Source organism: Protopterus annectens, chromosome 5.part1, assembly GCF_019279795.1.
Source record: "Protopterus annectens isolate FY-2018-M chromosome 5.part1, PAN1.0, whole genome shotgun sequence".
Lineage (NCBI taxonomy): Eukaryota > Metazoa > Chordata > Ceratodontiformes > Protopteridae > Protopterus > Protopterus annectens.
In genome coordinates this window covers 722992844-723008471 of record NC_056736.1, presented here as the reverse complement: position 1 = coordinate 723008471, position 15628 = coordinate 722992844, and the positions used below count along the sequence as shown (strand labels likewise).

Here is a 15628-nt window from a genome sequence, read left to right as displayed (position 1 = left end):
CTGTCCCAGCATCAGGGTCGGTTACTACATCCCAATCTCAAGACCCTTTGCCTGGCAGCTTGGCTCTTCAAAGGAATTTGATTTCTTCTAGTCTTCCCAAGCAAGTTTTGGATGTTCTTCTGGAAGCTAGATGGCCTAGCACTAGGAAATCCTATGCCTCTAAATGGAAGAGGTTTTGTATTTGGATGCAGGACCGAGGCTCAGACCCTCTGGTGCCTGATCTCTCTTCTATTTTGCTTTACCTTTCGGATCTTTTGTCTAAAGGGCTTTCCTTTTCCTCCATTAAGATTCATGCTTCTGCTATTTCTGCTCATTTCAATTCTGATCCCCCTGTTTTTTCTCACCCTTTGGTGAGACAATTCTTGAGAGGGGCCAAGAATTTAAGACCTCCCAGGACCCCTCCTGTTCCTGCTTGGGATCTTAATTATGTTTTAGAAAAACTTACTTTGCCTCCTTTTGAGCCTGCTGCATCTTCAGATATTAAGTTTTTATCTTGGAAGACAGTTCTTTTGTTGGCATTGACTTCTGCCAGAAGGGTCTCAGAGTTGCAAGCTCTCATGGCTGTGGAACCATACCTTGTTTTCCACCAGGACAGAGTATCCTTGAGGACTAATCCTACTTTCATGCCTAAGGTGATTTCGAAAGTGGCTTTAAATCAGACAATTCACCTTCCTACTTTCTTTTCTAATCTTCAAAATAAAGGGGAAAGGATTTTGCATTCATTGGATGTGCACAGACAGTTACGATTTTACCTGGACAAGACTAAAGAGTTCAGAAAATCTAATCAATTGTTTGTTTCTTTTGCCTCCAGTTCTCTTGGAAAAGCTATTTCAAAACAAACTATTTCCAAATGGATTGCTTATGGAATCAGATTTTGTTACACTCATCATGGAAAACAGTTTCCAGGTTCTGTGAGAAGTCATTCTACTAGAGCAGCTGCCACTTCTACAGCTTTTCTCAGAGGAGTTCCTACCAAGGATATCTTGGAAGCTGCCACTTGGAGTTCTGTGCATACTTTTTCCAAGCACTAAAATCTCCCTTTGTACTCTAAGTCCAGGGCAGGCTTTGCCTCTGCTGTTTTGCAGGGTCTTCTTGCTGCCCCTTCTTCTGTCTAAGCCTCCTCCCCTTTTCACTGCTTTGGGATTCCACCCTACAGTTATGACTGCAACAGTGAAACACGAAGAACATAGTACAGTTGTGTACACCTGCCATAAATGTAGATGTTCGAGTGTCTTCACTGTTGCAGTCGGGGTTTCCCTCCCTCCTATCCCCTCTTTTTCTCTTATTTGTGGTGTATTTGTGTTTCCTTGTTGGATTCATTTCTGATTTATTGGGACTTCTGACATCTGGGGCAAGAAAGGCTGGAGAAGATGGCGTCGGCTGAGGGCTATGTACCAGAGCGTACTGACGTCAGGGTACTAGCTTGTACAGCCGACGCCGGACCCAGACTTTGGGATTCTGGCCGACCTCGGGCTGCCTGCCGGCAGGAGCACCCTACAGTTATGACTGCAACAGTGAAGACACTCGAACATCTACATTTATGGTAGGTGTACACAACTGTACTTTCTCAGGGTTTCCACCTTTTCATATCTCTAAAGTGGGATGCATGGGTTGTGGTCAAATATAACATCACAGTTGGTGTGACTAAGACTTTACTAAGTGTGGGAGAACCAGATGAATTAAGCCAGGGAGTGTGGGGACCACTAGGCTTCTTGAAGCCATGGAGTTCTAGACGCTCTGTATAATTTTAGAGCTTTATTCCAGTCTCTTGATCTAATGATGTGTTGATCATAAATCTCTCCCACATTTCTTTGTCTGTTCCTAAATGCTTTTATTTTTCTGGCTCTCCCCCTCCACATATCTTACTCTGCACATTTTTTGCTCAGTCTTCTCTCTAACTTAATATGGCAAATGACAATACATCTTTTAAATTTGATTTCTGTGTGGCTGGCAGCAAAAGCTGCTACCTGGTTTTGGCTGTATCCATTTGGATCACCAGTGGCCAGGTTTGCAGCAGATAGCAGCTCTGTCTTTTAGTCAGAGAAAGAGAGAGTCCATGAAGACAGCATCACCACCGCAAGGAAAGAAAAAGAACCAGTGACCACGGATGATGATGGGGAAAAGTGCTATAGGATTCAAGTTTCATTTAGACACACTTAGTATTCCTAAGTCATAAGTTGCCACACTAGCAGCTTATATAATGATTGCCTTGATTCTGGTAGCCATCCCCTGAGATTCATCCAGTCACTGTGGATCAGTCATGTGGCAAATCTGAGGACTGAACCTAATCAGGAGCACAAAGCATACCAAGAGCTTGCCACTGCAGGCAAAATGTGGGGGACTGACATGGGGAGGCTGTGAAAGTCAACTGTCAGCACACCACAGCAGCTGTCATTAATCTAACTAGCAGCACACAGTACTAAAACATTAATACTATCTGGGTGGTGCCGGGATACCAGCATAAAAGGAAATCTTCATTTTGCCTGCATTTAACTATGAGTGGAAAGGAAATGTTAATGACTCCATTCATGTTAACATTTGCAGTAATGCAGGCAAATCAGGACAGTTCCTTCCCTTCTCACAGTTACTGCAGGTAAAGGGATGCACGTTGTTCCAGTGACGGTCCTGGTTAATGCAGAGCAGCCATTAACATAGGATGGAGTGGAGGTGCTGCAGACTTGAGTGTGCTGTTCTTCAGAGGAGATATTCAACTCTAGTGTAGTCTCATCTGTCTGTGTTATGCTAACTCAGACAGAGGAAAAAAATACTATGGTAATTTCTTGAAAATATGGAGAGTTTCTCCAGTATTGTCCAAATTTCCTGTAGTCAGTATGATTACTACCTTGGGGGGGAGGGGGTCTTTCTTAAAAATATACTGCAGGTTTAGTTAGGAGTAATCTGAACAGTAAAACAAAATATAAATAAACACATTGCAAGGGAAAATGCAGATGTTATGGCCTGCATGAAAAATTTGTAAATATAAGCCAAGTGAGACATTATAAGTGCAGCCTGGATTATAGGCAGTGTCAGTACCTTCTAAAATTTTAAGTAGAGTAAGTAAATATTATTCTTAAGAATTTAAATTTTAGTGATTAAAGATGGTTGTGGAGCTATAATGAGACTTTTGTATTGGGTGTTGTACAACTACTCAAGCCCCAACTGCTAAAATTACAGGAACTCATGCCCAGGGACTCAAATGGCTGTAACCTTGTCTGACCAGCTGCTTGCACTCAAACTCGAATGAGTTCACAGATGCAACTGCCACAGTCTTTTCATGTCCTAGGAAGCATATGCAAGCAAATACACACTATGGGCCAAGTAAGTGGGGAAGAACCTGGAGGGTGCTTTTAGGGTGAGGAAGGAGGCCAAGGAATGGAGCAGGGACTGTAGGGTTAGGGAGGAAAGCTGGGATTTTAGGTTTAAGAAGTGATAGTGGACAGGAGGGAGAAGATGATTTTTAGGTTTAGGGAGTGATAGGGACTTTAGGGTTAGGGAGTGGAACAAGGATTTTACGTTTAAGGATTAATAGTGGACAGGAGGGTAAAGGGGATTTTGGGGTTATGGAGCCATTTAGAATGAGGGGGGAAGGTGTGTTGAGGGATTGATCAGGACTTTAGGGTTAGGGAGGGGAATGGGAATTTTAGGCTTAGAGGTGGTTGGGGGAGTTTAGGGTTAGGCACTGGGTGGGAGTTTTTATGCTTAGGGTAAGGGTTTTAGTAGGGATCATTAACATTACGGGAGATGGGTTAATGGAACTTAGACCACTTGTCTAAACTAGCAACTGGCAGCGAGGATGTGTGTCAAGCAAACGTGTCTCAAGAACATGTAGTAGAGCCTTTCTTATGTGATGCCGTAAATGGAAAAAAAACAAAACAAAAGAAAGTAGTAACAAGCTGATAAACTGTAATAGGACTTCACTTTTTAAGAGCAGAAAAACATTTTGAAATCAGTTAATGAATGTTTGAAAAGATGTCTTGAAAATTCAGTAATAAATTGACGTGCATTTGGATCGCACATAATTGCTGTACAGTAAACCAGATGTTGAGATCAAATAGTAAGAGATGGAGTGACAAACTATTAAAAGTCCATATATATTTTAATTTTGTTTTGTATTACAAATAGACTTAAATCAAACTCTTGTCGACTACTCAGTTCATGTCAGATTTGTAATGTCATGAGCATCTGTGTTAATCATGATCTGCAAAAAGCAGATAAACCTTGCACTTTTAGTTGTTGTTTATTAACTTAATTCCTTTATCCTCCATTTCTTAACTTTCTATCTCTGAGCAAATCACCTACCAGACACCACTCCTGGGCCAAGTCTGAAAAGGGTCCATGGAAATCACTGCACTACCTCAGAAAACAAATAGAAATCAAATAAATAAGATAAAAGAAATGCGATTCATAAACATTATTCACAGTATTGTAGTAGAACTGTTATATTGGGGGGAGTGGGGGGACATTGGAACCCTGAATAATTCATTAGTGATAGGACTCCCGTGAGTATCTGTCTGTAGTAACGCATACCTGGAAGAGTCTAGGTACAGAGAAGGCATGAAAATGAGGGCCAACAAATATATCTACAATTCATGGTGTACTGAGGGCCAACACATACATCTACGATTCATGGTGTACTGAGGGCCAACACGTATATCTACGATTCATGGTGTACTGAGGGCCAACACGTATATCTACGATTCATGGTTTACTGAGGGCCAACACGTATATCTACGATTCATGGTGTACTGAGGGCCAACACGTATATCTACGATTCATGGTGTACTGAGGGCCAACACGTATATCTACGATTCATGGTGTACTGAGGGCCAACACGTATATCTACGATTCATGGTGTACTGAGGGCCAATACGTATATCTACGATTCATGGTGTACTGAGGGCCAACACGTATATCTACGATTCATGGTGTACTGAGGGCCAACACGTATATCTACGATTCGTGGTGTACTGAGGGCCAACACGTATATCTACGATTCGTGGTGTACTGAGGGCCAACACATATATCTATGATTCATGGTGTACGGAGGGCCAACACATATATCTACAATTCATGGTGTACTGAAAAGCCCATAAAAAGTGTGAAACATCAAGTCTACAGCTGCTGAGCTTTGGTTTTATATCCTGAGTGTATCATTAAAGACTTGTAGAAACTAAAAAGGCATGGGCATTCAGTAGAAATGGAGTGTGAACACTTGTATGCCCTTGAGGAGGCATTTGCATATGTCCTTTAGGCCTCCTTTTAATGAGGTTTAGGGTTTTATACAGTGGTGACACTAGGTTGCATGGGTCTTTGTTGTTTTTGCCTTTCTGTTTTTTACCTGTTGTTTTAAGTCTATACTTCTCAGAATGCCTTTCACGGATGGTGCCTTCATGTTTTTTTTTTTTCTCTCTTTGAAAGTGTACATTTGCATCAGGATGCAAAAATGATGTAAAGTACACACAATTGCACATGACATATTTTTGTAGTGGTTATTCTGTCCTATACTTATCAACTGTCCCTCATTTTGACAAACATTGTAGCTCTGTCCTTGTTAATCACCCCTAAAACTGGTGACGTTTAGAGGAAAGGTGGTGGATTGCACTTAGTAAATCATGACAATAATTAGAGTTATAGACTATTATGAAAATGTAAGTTAATTCTAGTCCTCTTATTCTGTTAATGCCCAGAGTTAATAGTACTAATATTTTTAAAAAATGTTCCTGATTATTTCTGGATTTGTTCCTGTTTCTACTGAGATTTGCCTTGCTCATTTGTGACCTATTTCCTGAATATTACCACTTGATGTGATTTTTTTTACCTACATTTTGTTTTACAACTCTTGGTATTGTTTAGGATCACAATGGAGCATTTCAGGTTTTGAGGTAGAGAAAATGAGTATGAAACCTGAGTTATTACAGCCTTCTGCTTTGGATGGCTAGTTGTCAGAATGTTTTCTTAAATATGACTGATGTTTCTGAAAAAAACAAATGATGGCAGTAAGACATCTATCTGTATGTTATGTTCCTGTTTATTCTTTGGCAGTTACCTCGTCGGGGATGAATTGTGGGTAGTTATGGAGTACTTGGCTGGCGGGTCCTTAACAGATGTTGTAACTGAAACTTGTATGGACGAGGGGCAGATAGCCGCTGTGTGCCGAGAGGTAGGTCAGCATTTTTTCTTCATGAACCTAATAAGTATCATTATCAAAGTGCCCATACATAAAATGACTGTACAGCCTGTAAAATTTTATTTTAGCCTGACTCATTTGTTTTACAAAACGTATATAACTGATCCCATCAACAAAGTGGCAGTAAGTCTTCTTGCAGTTTTGACACAGGTTAGAAAAAATTATGTTTGGAGCTGAAGCTTGTTTGAAGGTTAGTGATACTAAAACAGACTGTTTAACTGGCGATTGCATCACCATTTAAATGATCACAACTGCTAATATATGCTAGTACTATCTTTGATGGCTGGGAAATGGTCGCCCTGAACTGTAGCATGTGAAGTTGTTAACTTTGCAGATAGAAGTTCATTCGGGGTGGGGTGGGGGATGGTACTTGGGAAGCAAAAATGTTTCACATCCGTCTACTGTAATGGAACCCAGAAGGTCAGAATTCCATACATTTCCTGTCTCATTTTAAATTTAAATGCTCTCTGTTCTCTTTTCTTTGGCAATGTGAGTGCTGATGAATATGTGAGAGAAGCAGTAATGTGATTCTGAACCTTGGAACTCATGTCGGTTATTTTGATCATTGCCTGAAAATAGTGTGTGTGTGTTTGTGTGTGTGTATATAGATATACAGACATATATAGACATATATATATATATATATATATATATATATATATATATATATATATATGTATATATATATATATATATATATATATATATATATATGTATATATATATATAGAGAGAGAACGTATATATAATGTATATGTATATATATGTGTTTTTATAATGATATGTATGTGTGTATGTTTGTGTGTATATGTATGTGTGTGTGTTTATATATGTATATGTATGTGTATATAAATGTGTGTGTTGCATATGTATACATATATGAATGAATACATTGATCTATTAAAATGTACAAGCATTGAAACACAGGTGATCGATGCCAGCATTTCATAAATCAGCCTATCACGAAATCAGAAAATGAAACAAGGTTTCCTTTTGTGATTTGTTAATCCAAACCCTACCATGAAATTCAGGCATACTTTGTCTGAGTAGTGGTAGTGTTACAGAGAGGGACTTTCTAAGCTAAGGTGTAGGACTGGGGGCAGGGTTGGGGTTAATATGCATCGATTAGGATGCCCACCCCCATCACCTTACTATTGTATGCTAACCCTTTACCCTGCCCTAACCCCAGCCCTGTGCCTTTGCTTAGAAAAGACCTGTCTATAACACTACCAGAACAGACAATACTCAGACATGCAGCAATGCATGCGCACACATGAAATCTTATTCCCAGTACTAAACAAACATTAGCGTGCACACACTCATCCCTTAATGCTGGAAATTTTGGTAAATGCAGACTTTGCAGCATTAAAATTCAAAACCCAGAAGTACTTTACCCATGTAGTTGATCTTCCTTCCTTTGACAGCTGCAATACTCCACTATCATCCCCCTCAGTGAATTTCCAAAGCCAGTCACCCTGCCGACAGAGTAACACCCATATACACATATAAGGTGTATGTTGGTGTCTGTGCATAAGTTCATGTGTTTATTTTTTATGTAAACACACAGATATAAATGCACATATAACGTGTGTATATGTATCACCACCAATTTTCTAAACTGTTTTGCTTGTGCATGGTGGTGGTGGTGTTACCAAGTTGGCCAGGGTCTAGCTTTCCCTAGTCCCAGCAGCAGTATCCATCTCATTCTGTGGGATCCCCATGTGTTCCTAGTTTAGCTAAGAGCTGTAATCCTTCCACCTTGTTTTGAATCTACTGGTGGCTTTCACACAGTTGGCTGTGTCTAATGCATTTCCAGTGTGAAGAGCTCAGGAGGCATTTTACAATGTGCCTCAGCCATCTGAGCTTGACTGTTCATAGCACAGAGAAGCAGTGGCTTTGAGATCCTGAATAAGCTCCATGCTCTGTCATTGAGAGTAAGCCCAGCTACCCTGTGAAGTAAGTGTAAAACTATTCCTCACCACTGGATAAAGCAACCAACTAGTAGCAAGTCCAAACGTGTACGAAAAAACACGATTGCACACAGATACCTTTAATAAAACAAATACAACTAGTAAGTGCTTTCACAGACACACTCTGCTTCATCAGACTAACAGTCTCAGTAAACTGCATCACATTTAAAAGACTAACAATTACAAATGAACCAATCCACATAATGCAATTAATTAAAGCAACAGTGACACTGTAAAACACTTCCTACACCTGTTTCTATGAATGCATACAAAAATAGAAAAAAATATATGTAAATAAATGTATGTATATAAAATACTAGATCTAAAATGACTATATAAATACTAATATAAGAAATTGTATATATAAAAATATAAAATTATATATAAATACACACATATATATATATATATATATATATATATATATATATATATATATATATATATATAGATATATATATATATATATATGTGTAAAAAATGTGTAAGTATATCTCAGTTTAAAACTTTATAAAATTTACATACAGCATTTAATGCTTAAGAGCTCTGGCTCTTAAGAAGGGTTTAATAGATAACTTACTGTTGAGGCCAGGTGGTCTATCAGCTTGAAAGAATAATATCCATTTCTGTTCTATAGCTTCAGTGCTATTCTCCAAAATCCCCCCCTCTCTTATTAGCAGAAACAATCTCCAACACCAGGAACTTGAATTTGTGTGTGGAACCTTCTCTCAGTACGTGCATAGCCAATACGCTACTCTCTTTAACATTCCTGATGTCTCTCAAGTGTTCTAAAGTCCTATCTTTTAGAAGTTGATTAGTTTTGCCTATGTAAAAGGCAAAACATTCTACGCAGTAGCTAAAATACACCACATTTTTAGTGTGGCAAACTGCATAAAAATTGGCTTCTATTACAAATCCCATGTGTGGATGTATGAACTGTCTACCTATGTGGATGTGGGAGCATGCTGTGTATTTCCTACTACAAGAAATGTATAGAGGGGATAGGATATGACAATAGCAGTGAGATGAGTACATAGAATGGACATGGTGATGTACTTGGGATGCCTTTAACTTTTGCTAGGTACAAACATGTAGTATGTGATGTTATCAAGAATAACTGGGATATCCTATCTTGTGTTAAGGAATTAAGTGGAGTTGTAGGAGACGAACCACGTTTTACTTTCAAGAACAATAGATATTTGAAAAGTCACCTTTGTTGTAAGGCTTCAGGCTTTCTGAAGTACATCCAATCTGATGGACCTGTTACCTACACTTGTAGGCGATGCACAGCATGCTCCCACATCCACACAGGTAGACAATTCATGTTTTTCTGTGTGTATTTTACAGTGTCACTGTTGCTTTAATTGCATTATGTGGATTGGTTCATTTTGTAATTGTTAGTCCTTTTAAATGTGATGCAGTTTACTGAGATTGTTAGTCTGATGAAGCGGAGTGTGTCCGTGAAAGCGCTTACTTAGTTGCATTTGTTTTATTAAAGGTATCTGTTGTGTGCAACCAACGTGTTTTTTCTTACACTTTTACCCTGTGAAGGAACCCCATTTCTGTCACTTGTAAATGTGATGTCATCTTTTCAAGTCAGTGCCCAAAGCTTATGCTGCTAGGTGAGGATGAGGATACAGACTGACCAGTAAAATGAGACACTCGACCTGTGACTCGGGTCACTTCACTTAACCCACACTCCAATATTATTACAGTGCTGCCACCACTGAAGCGGTTTGTAAGGTGATAATATTTTCCTGTAAATTCAGACAGACTTGTGGTAGACCATACCTGAGATGTGGAATGAGGCCATTTTTGGCTTTTGAGGATCAAGGTTCAGTAATAAGCATGTGGGAGATTCTGTAGGTTCATAGATGTGTACTAGGCTAATGACCACTAGAGCCTTTTTAAGCCTAGCTGTGTAACCCAACTGTCTGACAAGTGCTGGAACTCTTGGTAAATGTAAGCAGGGGCCTGGGAGATGAAACATTTACCAAATGCTTGTATCCATTAGAGACATAGGTGCTGAACCAGGCATGAATTTCTTGTTCTCTATCCAATTGTCCTAAGTTAAAGTTGAATTTGGTTATGGAGGGACACTACATCATGTGGATGGGGAGCCCATTTCAGAGAAGGGGTACTCTCTGGAATACATACCTCTATCTTTAGCAGGTCCTATTTATATCACAGGCAAGGTTTAAGTCATTAGAGTGGCTAATTTGGCTGCTTCCTGTTTTGCAGATATGTAGGCAGTCCATTAGGGTGGGGCCTTACGATGCCTTGTATGCCACGCATAGATCACCCTCAGTAGCCTGTAGGAGATGCAAAACAGGGATTGGGCTTCGAGTCTGTCTGCATAGGACATGTCACTTATGCCCTGCACTCTTTTAGTGAGGAAACTCTGTGGACATTCTAGTTGTTTGATGTGCCTGGTTAGGTAATTACCAAATGGGGCATTATACTCCGTGATAGGTGTGAAGAATGCTGAATGCAGAGAAACGGTGATCTCCTTGGACCTATATGCCATACCTTTGTTTATAAGTTGCACAACATAAGAATGGTTTTCTCACTACTGTAGATACATGGTTGTCAAAGGCTAGATTACTGTCTGTGTGTGTCCCCATGTCCCTGACTAAGTGGTTGGCTCTTACGGGTATGTTGTCAGTACGATAGTTAGCAGGGCTGGATAACTTCCTGAAGGTTATTATTCATTTCTTGGCATTTAGTTTTAGTCTGTGACTCTGATACAAGTTTTGTCTGTCAGCCCTTCCTGGAGAACATTATTGTCGGTGGTAGGACTGCTCCTAATTTGCAATTGCCTGCAAATTGGTCAGCCAGAGGTCCTTGATACTAGTCTTGACTTCAGAGAACTAAATACCCAAAAGAAGCATTCACAGGACAGATCGTGGGGACTCCGCTTGTGACTGGCTTCTGTGTAGAGGTGGACTCCTCAGTTCTAACTTCATGGATCCTGTCACCAACGGGTGACATAAGGGTTTATACCTAACCTCTCGAGTTTGCCAATAATGCCAGAATTGTGGTATTGTGTCACATACCTTGGCTTGGTCAAGGTAGCCATTGTTAATCATTTTGCCGTCTTCCTTGATTTGGTGACCTTCTCAAAGAAGTCCATCAGGTTAAGTAGGCATGACCTGCCCTTAACAAAACCAAATTGGGTGGGGTCCAGTGTCTAGAGGCTTCCTATGTCATTACTGATCATATTTTATCATTTCCCCATAAGATACAGCAGCACTGCGTTAATGTAGTCCTCATCTTTAGTACATCTCTGGTGTAAGAAGTATTGCTAGTGAACTGTGACCTATTAAACCACTGGCCAAAACCCCGTCAGAAATACCCATCTGCAGATCACCTCCTAGATGAGTCCTGAAACCACACGCTTTTTGATAACAGTTCTTCAAACCTAGCATTATAGACAGTTGGTCTTCCCTTGTTTCTCCTGCCAGCCTTGTTAACTTGGGTCTCCTGAGGCAGTGTAGCAACTGCTTCACATACACTGACAACCCTCTACTAATAACTCACTCTAGTACAAAGTGCGAGATGTATCTGCACAAAGAATCTTGAATCCATGCTCTCTCACACTCAAAATAGCAACACTGAAGAGATGTCAATTCACCATCCCCTCATCATGCACATAGTACCACTGCTCATACTAATACACATCCAATGCATAAATCAACATACGTGGAGGTTCTCTCAAATAATTTACCGAAACACCAGAGGCATCAAAAAGACTGCTTCAACTAACACAGTTCCCACAGCACCCAAGACACACAGCAACACCAGTGTCTCACCTACCAAGCCCTTAAGGGATAACACTCAAAAAAACAAATTTTCTTGTCATTGGACACTCCATAATGAGACACACGGATGTCCCACTCACCAGGTTAGATAAGGAGAAAGTCATGGTCAGCTGCCTTTTCTGTGCCAGGATTTGTCACATCATGCATGCACTCGTGTCTGTCGGCAACAAGTACAATTATGACTCTGTCGTAGCTCATGTTAGAGTGAATGACTTGAGATGTACCTCACTAGACTATATGAAGAGAGACACATGATTTAGCTCTCCAGGTATGTGTCCCAGGCAGGTATGTCCCTAGCCTTGAGCAGCATATTATCCTCACCGAGAGTGATGCCACATTATAAACAAAAAGTGATCAATTTCAATAATTGGCTTAGATTTTGGTGTCATTGAAAGGGGATCCAGTTTCCGTCAGGTTGGGATGACATTGTTGTCAAACCTACATGCTTTGTCAGAGATGGTTTGCACTGGCACCACTAGGCTTTCAGCTGCTGGCAAAGCTTTTGCCTCCCCCATAGTGCTTTTTTAGGCAAGGTCTCAAAAACAAAATTACTGACATGAAAGCTGTCAAACAACAAAGTAAGGGTTACGCTGCTAAACGCTAGGAGCTTAAACCAAAAACTGCACACCCTGGAAGCACTTCTGTCACTGGAGGGATGTAGATGTCTGTGCAGTCACAAAACCCTGGTTCAAGGCCTCCGAGAGTACCCGGCCTTGCAAGGCTACAATACCTTCCACACCTTCAGACCGCAAAATGAGTGTGTGAGAACCAAAGAAGGCAGTGTTTGTCTATATTAGAGAGAAATTCACCCCCCCCCCCCCGATTAGTTATACTGGACAACTTCATGGAGCTACTCCAAGTTCAGATTACTGTGGGTAAGTCCCCCATTCAATTCTTAGATAGTTAAAGCTATTCCTCCATGAATCATGGTATGCACAAGGCCTACTTGACCAAACTGGAGTCAATCCAAGTTTTGCCAAACACTCTGGTCATGGGGGATTTCAATTATCCCACCATTAACTGTGGTTCCTACTCTAGCTCTAACTCACTAGTGCAAAAGTTCCTTGACAAATTGTTAAAACCCCAGCAAGAGGAACAAACGTACTAGATCTGGTCCTCGCTAACATAACAAACAGTTGCACCACCACAAATCGGTCAGTTAAATCTGACCACAAATCTGTTAACTTTGAATGGGTACTAACACCAGAGCTCACAAAGGGTGATGTCAGACTAAAAATGTTCACCAAAGCAAGATTATATACCCTCCTAGGGGAAAGGTATAAATGCATTCCAAGCCCCACCCCAAGCTGGAAATGGAAACTACACCAAAGCTTATGATAAAGCCCTGTACAACCACTTGTATAAGTGTACAGATTCAACTGTTCCAGAGAGAATCAAAGGCAGAACCCCAAGTGAAACAAGCCACCCTGGTGGGCATCCAGCATCAACAAACTTTACAACAACTGCAAAAGATTGCTGTCTAAGAAAACTAAGGAGAGACCCCAACAATGGAAAAGCCCCCTCCTTAGACACAACAGACAAATAAGGCAACATGTCAAATCCTCTAATGGTAACTTTGAGGAAAAGCTCATTCACAGCCAAGGATAATCATAAGGCCTTTTACAGCTATGTACATAGCTTAAGACCCAAGCATGTGCCAAGCTAGTGACTTAACTGCATCACACACTCTGATTCTGCAGAGATTGCAAAACTGCTAGATGACAGATTTGGCAAAATTTCACTCCCTTATAAACGTATCACAACCTTGCCCCCAACTCCCTCCCCACACACTACATATCCGAAGAGCACGTCATTAAAGCCATGTCTAAGGCAAGAAAACACAGCCTCTATGGGACCAGACAGCATCCCAGGTTGTCTTCTAAACAAACTAAAACATGAACTAGCATCACCATTAAGTACCCTATTGAATCACAGCCTAATCACTAGCTTTGTTCCTGTGGAATGGTGAACAGCGACATTTCCCTCCACAAAGGTGGCTTAGCAGTAGACCCAGGAAATTATAGACCCATAAGTCTGACCAGCCTCATCTGTAAAGCCATGGAAAGTGTCATCGTGGACCTCATAAATAAAGATATAGGCGACCTGCAAAAACCCTGGATCCAACCCAGTTCTGCTTCTTCAGTTGAAGATCCTGCCTGTTAAACCTGGTGGATTTCTTTGAAAATGTGACCAGGGCCATTGACAAGGGCAAATCAGTGCACACAGCATACCTCGACTTGGCAAAGGACTTCAGCACAATCCCACACTCAGGCATTGCCAACAAACTTAGCATACTGAATGTAAACCCCTTTGTTGTAAGATGGATTGGCAGCTGGATCACAAACCGGTCACACTGTCAAAGTTGGTGACTGCACATCAACCAGCAGACCTTTCACCAGCAGGGTGCCACAAGGGTCAGTGCTGGGCCCCCTACTGTTGGGTAAATACTTCTCAGAAGTTCAGGCCAAAACTAAGGGGGTGTGTTTGACCACGTTTGTGCACGACTGCAAGCCGGGTGCAGTTATTGAATCCTCAAATGATGTCAGTATACTTCAGGAGGGTCTTATGCAGACCAGCGACTGGTGTCTTAGTCACGATCTCAAACTGAATGCAAAGAAATGCATCTTCATTCCCTATGGTAAAAATAATGTTCCTTCATACTATCACATTAACCACAATACCCTATGTACCCATGAAGTGGAAAGAGATCTGGGATCACAAATAGACTGAGACCTTAACTTTGACCACCATGTGTCTACTGTAGTAAGGAAGGCTTTCTACGTAGCACACTTGATTAACAAAGGCAGTTATAACCCCTCTGTACTCATCACTAATCAGGCCCATAATTGAGTATAACTCCCCTTTCAGCATTTACCATACAAAGCACCTGCAGCAATTGGAGAGACCTCAGAGATTTCTGACTAAGATGATCAAGGGACTCCAGCACGTACCTTACACAGATCGACTAAAATCCTTGTCACAATACTCAGTATCATATAGACTTCTTAGGAGAGACTTATGCCTGGCTTACAGAGCAATCTCTGACCCAGACCTAATGAATTTTCTGCACATCCGTAAATCAAATGGACTAGAGCTACCTGTTCCAGGGACCTAAATATAGCTTGTGACTTGAATAGGATGTGCTGGAGAGACAGATTTGTCTCCCAGCGACTACCACTATTTGGAATAGGCTGCCAATTCATGTGAAGCAGAGCACCTCTATGACACTGTTCAAAAGGAACTTGGATGAGTGGATGGGGCACCATAACTTCTTACCTGGTATAGCACCCACAGCCGTCCTGGACATAGGCAGTCATTAATAAATAGAATCCCGGGTATAGTATCTATGGTATTACTTTGGTATGAAATGACCTCCAGGTGGATAGCCTTGTAACCTTCTATGATCCTATGTATCATTGATCTGTAGTATACTTTTAGTTGCTTTAGAACTTTGACAGACAAAGAGAACAGAAGGTTGACAAAGAATATCTTGTCCATGAATATTCCTACTGGATCCTTAATGTTTAGAGGGTGAGCTTGTGTAAGTCCCTCTTGAGTTCTTAATGTGGCAACAGACATTTGGGTATAAACCATAAGATTATTAAAAGTCATTCTATACCATATGTGGGCAAAATTGTCTTGATTTTATA

General features: G+C 40.7%; 1 protein-coding gene across 2 annotated transcripts in view; it reads left to right on the top strand.

The window, feature by feature from the left end:
• Positions 1-15628, top strand: part of PAK1 (p21 (RAC1) activated kinase 1) — a 1330007-nt gene that overhangs the window by 1211980 nt on the left and 102399 nt on the right. For both annotated transcript variants that reach the window (XM_044073352.1, XM_044073351.1), the window contains one exon: positions 6043-6160. In XM_044073352.1, coding sequence (XP_043929287.1) covers positions 6043-6160 — 118 coding nt within the window. The remainder of the gene's footprint in view (positions 1-6042; positions 6161-15628) is intronic.